The sequence below is a fragment of the Pollicipes pollicipes genome, unplaced genomic scaffold, assembly GCF_011947565.3.
Source record: "Pollicipes pollicipes isolate AB1234 unplaced genomic scaffold, Ppol_2.1 Scaffold_3447;HRSCAF=4054_pilon_pilon_pilon, whole genome shotgun sequence".
In the NCBI taxonomy this organism is placed as follows: Eukaryota; Metazoa; Arthropoda; class Thecostraca; order Pollicipedomorpha; family Pollicipedidae; genus Pollicipes; species Pollicipes pollicipes.
In genome coordinates this window covers 544,461-550,575 of record NW_023596297.1, presented here as the reverse complement: position 1 = coordinate 550,575, position 6,115 = coordinate 544,461, and the positions used below count along the sequence as shown (strand labels likewise).

Sequence of the window (6,115 nt, the reverse complement as noted above, 5' to 3'; positions counted from 1 at the left end):
ACATGTCACAACGAAACTAACCAGTGCAATCCAGGGACAGCAAACCGCTGAAACCCAGCGAACAGTCCACTGAGAGACTCCGTGCTCCGGCCGTCAGGCCCACCCATTCCTCTCCTCACCCCACCCCCCCCCCCCCCTCCCTCACGCACGCCGCCGCTCCCAGGCCCGCGTCCCGGCCGCCAGCCGGTGCACTGACGTGTTGGCCGGCAGGTGGAGGCGGCGGCTGCGGTGCTTGGCCAGCTGGCGCTGCCAGTGGCCGTCCTCGGCCCGCGCCAGGCCGCGCGCCGCCGCCGCCGTGTGCCGCCGGTGCAGGTGTCGGCGCGCCGCCGCCAGCAGGAACGGCCCCACCACGGCCGCCGACCAGGCGTCCGGCAGCGCCGCCAGCGCCCGGCCCAGCTCCAGCTCGCCGCCCCAGACATTGAGCAGCTCCAGCGCCGCCGCCACGCTGCCGGCAGGTCGGGCGCTGTGAGCTCGGGCCGTGCGGTGGACGGGTGACAGGGGACGAGATCTCACGCCATGACGGAATTCAGCACTGTTCAAAGAAGGCCTCGGAGTGCTGACAATGGGGTAAATAGCCCACAACCGCGAATTCATATCTGAAATAAACAAGTTTTACAATTACATGAGATATGCTTGACAAAATGCGGAGCATTGCGGAACAGGGACGTGATGTCCGCATCCTGGAGTCAGATCAAAAAGCACTAGGATTTACCGACATCTCAACACTATTGCAACTTTTGGTTGTCAGCCAATAGCGTGGAAAAGTTCAGGGATTTTTCAGGTAGAAGTGATTATTGGACCGACCACCAGCGCTAGTAAATGTTCCATTTCATTGGCACAACACAGCACGAAAGACAAAAAGCGAAAAGTGTCGCCCGAACAGGGACTCGAACCCTGGACCGTTAGGTTAAAAGCCTAACGCTCTACCAACTGAGCTATCCGGGCCACTGGCGCCATGGGTGCTAAAAGGCCAATAAACCAGGGATGCCTTACTAGCTCAAGCCGCTGCACCTCAAGTCATGTTCGCAACACACGCGGTTACACGCACTGGTTAATTTACATTTATTACGTGTTAAACCTTCGTAGCAATCCCCTACACAATGACGTCTGGTAATAATGGAAGGAATACTAAATGCTTTGTCATGCCAATCACGCACGTAGAAAACCTCTGGTTCTATGATCGTTACAGCCTCGGCATCCCCATTCCCGTCAGCAGCCTCCTTAGTTCACATGCATCGTCCAAAAATGTTGGCTTCAACGGGAAGTGAAGTTCAGAACACCGTGGCGAACTCACTAACCCGATTTTCCCGCAGTGACACCTCATTCCTCACTACAATCGCCCACAACGGACGATTGAACAACTAGTTGCCCACTGCTGAAGCCAAAGTAAGCAATTCGAAGACGAATTGAAATGAGATATGAAACAATGACAACAAGCAATATGTCATGGGCGCCGAGAGGATGGTGCATTGGTTGCGACCTCGTTCATGTTCGTGACCTAAATATTAATTCCGAGATCCAGCTCCAGAGACAATCTGAATACCACACATGGCTGCGTCGGAGTTGGAACTAGTCGGATACCAGCCGGCAGTCCCTCCACACAGCCGTCACTCGGGAACGGAAAAACTGGGACGAGCCACATCAGCCTGGACCCGATGATGACCTCTCGACGGCTGTGTGTACGTCACCCACCGGACTGTTTGCCTGCCGGACCAGCGGGCGACCTAAGGTCACCCCGCGGACCCAGACTGGCTGACACCCGGCGTCAGGTGGATGTCCCACTTCAGTCGTCCAGAACGCCCCTGCGCCCATACACACACACACATGGACGCTCTAAGGCATGCCGACAGTGTGACCATGAGCGGTTTTGTGTGGTTATCTTTTCTCCCCCCGATCATAGTCTTTCACGCTTTTTTCACTTGGGCGCGAGAAAAGCCCGGACATATCCAAGAATGCTGCCGAAAAGGGAGAAGCCCTACAAGCTCATCTACCAGCACCACTGTACCCTACACGGACCGATACCCGTTGTCGCGCGGTGAGCCGCCTCCAGCCGCCGCCCAGCAGTGTTGACTCGCCACTGGCAGGCGATGGACACTCCGCCGCCGCCACATACCGCGGCCCCACGGGCCACCCGGCGGAGCGCGTCTCCTGCCGTTACCAGACCGCGTACGGCTCGGCCGCTGCTGTCGGGCGCTGGACCTACTTGTCGTTGTCGGGGCGCAGGTGCATCTCGAGCAGGGCGTGGAAGAGGCGGCGCCGGAGCGGCGCGTCCGGCCGCGGCGCCAGCTCCAGCGCGAACGCCAGCGCCTCGCCCGGTCCGTCGGCGCCGGCCACTAGCTCCAGCGCCTTCTCGTGCTCCCCCGCCTGCGGCGCGCACGGGCCAGGGTCGAGCCAAGCCGGCGGTGGTGGGCACGGACCGCCGAGCTCACGCGGCGCCGGCACACGCCCACCACCCCGGTAACCCCACCCACGACAGAGCGCCGCCGAGCTCGCCCGACCCCGGCGCAGACGGACCAGCAGGCTGCCCCGGCCGCTGCACACCGGCGACAGGCCTCCGCACCACGCCCTCCTCACCGCAATAGACCGGACCACAATGTCCAGCACCTGCTCACAGATGAGACGGAGCGAGCGCGGGCGCTCCCCTGCACATGATCCCAAGCCCGGGACACCCACGCCGTCACCAGCAGCGCCGGCGCCAGGGCGGCGGGCCGACCACCCAGCCCCGATGCCCCGGACGGAGCGCGTACCCGGGCGTAGAGGTGGGCGGCGGCAGCGGTCCAGCCGGAGCGCGAGCGTGCGCTGCAGCAGCGCCGAGACGCGAAGTGGCGCCGGTGAGCGGAGCAGCGCCAGCAGGCGGCCGGCCGGCGCCGCCTCGTCGCCGCCCAGCTGCCGGCTCTGCGCCGCCCGGTCCAGGTACAGGCCGGCCAACTGCGTCGACAAGCGCTCCGACTGGGGGTGGCCGAACGACGTCAGAGGCGGCGGGCACGGGTGTCGGATGAGGGGGGGGGGGGGGGGCGATCGTCGTGCTGGGGATGAAAATCACGGACGACCTGGTCGCATGACGTTTTCAAAACAGATGACCGGCTTGGCCATTAACTGGCATGAGCTGACGTGACAAGGCGGCCCGATCCGTACCAGAAAGCAGACGTCGACGAGGCCGGACACCGCCGACCGGTAACACGAGCGCCACAGTACCCGAGCGAGACTGCGCCTGTCACGTGTGATCACAAGTGACCCAGTGCTGCGGCGCACCTGCTCGTGTTTGTGCAGCACCCGGTCCTCGAGGTAGAGCGTGAGCGCGGCCGGGTACCGCTTCAGGAAGGTACACGCCTCGTCGGCGGCGAGCGCGCCGGCCGCCGACCGCGCGATGAACACGCGCGCGCCCTGCTCCGGGTCGGCCTCCAGCATGCAGTCGGCGAACCGGCGCACCAGGCTGGCGTCCTCGACGCTGCCGGGGAGGGGAGTCAGACTCAGCGCGCCGGCCCAAGCCCGCGTCCGGCCGCCGTGCGGAGGCGGGCACCGGCAGCAGGCATGACGTGGGGGCGTCCCACACATAAGCTGTGGCCTCGATACTACGACAGGACAGCAAACCGGATAGAACCGGTGAACTCAGATGCTGTTTACTGTCACCAATGCAGTGAGCACGGAAAACACAGGAATAGCAAAAGGGCTAGGGCCCACGCTACATCTTAAACATTATCAGACGATTCAACAACTTATCCGCCCGCACATCTATCCAAACAACGCCGCAGCAGTTAACAGCCACCACCGGCCCGCTCGGTGCAGCTAACCTGGCGAGCGCGTCCGCCATGAAGCGCAGGGCGGCGCCACCGTCGCCCGCCTGCCGTCCCTGCACGACGTCGGTCCAGAGAGCGAGCGCCGCCTCGGTCTGACCGGCCGTGAGCAGCAGCTGACCGAGCGCGGCGGCCTGGCCGGCGGCCGTCAGCGGACCCGCGCAGCGGGCCGTGTCACACACCGGCCGCCGCTCGCGCACGAACTGCGCCAGCGCGTCCGGCCGCCCGGCCAGCAGCAGCACCAGCGCCGTGTCCACCTCCTGCGGTGCGGGGGCTTGGGTCAGAGGCCCACCTCCCGGACAGGGCACGGCCACGGTCACGGCCCGTGGGTCAGGCGGTGCTGAGACGTGTACGGCACGCTTGTATAGGCGAAAAAGTAGCTGTTCCGTCACCTTTCGGCAATTGAATTCGCCCATCAAAATCTGGTCTTCTCCCTGGGCCAGCATCGCAGTGGACGGACCCAAAGAGAATGCGAGCATTTGGTCACGACTTGGAAACAAGCGCACTGAAGCGACGCCAGGAATCCAAACAGCGCTGATGCCGCCGCCAGCAATCGCTATCTGCGAGCCTATGCTGAGCTCTAAAAGACTACTTCAAAGTGGTAGTCATGCAACTTCAAAGTAAATACCACAAGGATCAAAAACTTCAGACCTGAGACAAACCGGTCAAAAGTGTGTGAGACTATCGCTTACATGCCAAACTATCCACATGTGCTTTCGGCGGCTTAGTGAACATCTGACATCCATCCACGTTTGCGGAGAACTGGCCCACGGGCAGCGCACCGCCGATCCGCTCGCGCGCGCTCCCGCCGTCGCGCCGGCCGGTCGTACCGTTCTGTTCGGCGCCTCGTCGCGCGCCAGCATCAGGTGGTGCACCAGGAACTGTCGGCGCTGCTGGTCGGAGAGGGCGGCCAGGGCGGGCACCTCGGTCAGGACGGCGGCGGCGGCGCCGACGCCGCCGGCCGGCAGCAGGTCCGGCACCAGGCCCATCAGCTGATGAAGGAACAGGCGCCGTCAGTGGAGCGGGCGGCAAGCAAGCTGGATACACGGACCGGACCACCGGCTGCTGCTGCCGCTGTCGCCGGAGGGGGGGGGGGGATGAAGCCAATGTAACTTAGCGAATCGAAAGCTGTGTTCAGCAGACTGACCCGTGCCCCTAGATTGTGTGATGGTGGATATATTCCTTTTGGGGGCATACCATTGTTGGTGCCATCCGACCGACACGTGCCAAGTGTCACTGCCGCAGCACACGGCAGGCCGCCACAACACGCCATTCAGTAATGTGGCGGCCTGCCCATCACTGAATACGTGACACGCGTGACACGTCTCAGCCGTGCCCAGCCGGCAGTGTTCCGGCGCCTTTCAGACCGTGGTCCGCTGTCCGCCACCCCAGCCAGCCGGCACAGCACACGCACACACACCAGTCAGCAGACGGCGGTGGCGGACTGGGGACTCACCTCCGCCGGCCGGACGCCGGCCTGCAGCAGCAGGTCGGAGGCTTGCTCGCCGCGACCGGCCGCCAGCAGCGAGAGGCCGAGCAGGCGGCGCACGGCGGCAGCGGCCGGCGCGGCGGGCCGCGCGCCCTCCAGCAGTGCCGCGGCCGCCTCCAGCTCGCCGGCCCCGATCAGCGCCTGCCGCGCACGGGCTCAGGTGAGGCGGGCGGGGGGATGAGGCGGGTCGGCAGACCGCGGGCGGACGGCGGCACTCTGGGCAGCGGTGGGAGCGCCGGCGCGCCCACCGTGCACGTGCCATTCCGTGCAGAGTGCCGGCGCACTGCACGGAATCACATGATCGCGCGCCCCGAACGAGCTTGAGAACTGGAGAAGCGAGACAGGAGTCTGAACTTTGACCTGCGGCTACCCTGTGGCGGGGCTGAGTGAAGAAACCTACCCGGACCACTTCAGCTTGAGGGCGCGGGGCAGCGGGGTAACAGTTACGTGTCGGAGACTTGCGCTGGCAAGAACCCCGAATAGCGCCGTGCCCAAGCTCGCCAAAGGTGGGGCAGGGGACCCCACAGCTGACATTTGAATTCGCGACTGCCAGGGGACCCGAGCGGCATCCTCCCTCGAGCCCGAGCCCTCCGCGCACAGGAGCAGCTCTCGCACCCAAGCCTGCTCCCGCCAAGGTACCAAATACGTATCACACTTGGGCCGGCGACCAGCACGGGCCGGGCACATGGGGACAGGTGGCGTCAACCTGGGACCTGTCCCGACAGGGCACTTAGCGGGGGGCGCCAACTCCGACCACGTGTCGGCCGGCAGACCGGACGGGCCAGAGCACGGGCCGCGCCGTACCTGGACCTGCGCCTCCCACGGCACCGGG

At 64.6% G+C, this 6,115-nt stretch overlaps 1 protein-coding gene and 1 non-coding gene across 2 annotated transcripts; both read right to left on the bottom strand.

Moving 5' to 3' along the window:
• Positions 1–872: 872 nt before the first annotated feature.
• TRNAK-UUU (transfer RNA lysine (anticodon UUU)) lies at positions 873–945 on the bottom strand. The gene has a single exon. It is a non-coding gene; the product is annotated as a tRNA-Lys (tRNA).
• Positions 946–2,333: 1,388 nt separating this feature from the next.
• On the bottom strand, positions 2,334–5,006 carry LOC119091449 (transforming growth factor-beta receptor-associated protein 1-like). Its single transcript, XM_037214248.1, has 7 exons — positions 4,992–5,006; positions 4,625–4,687; positions 3,792–3,889; positions 3,253–3,448; positions 2,872–2,949; positions 2,585–2,604; positions 2,334–2,364 (listed from the first exon to the last, which is right to left on the bottom strand). Exons 1-7 carry the CDS (start codon positions 5,004–5,006, stop codon positions 2,334–2,336), a joined length of 501 nt encoding a protein of 166 aa, XP_037070143.1.
• Between the last annotated feature and the right edge of the window lie 1,109 nt (positions 5,007–6,115).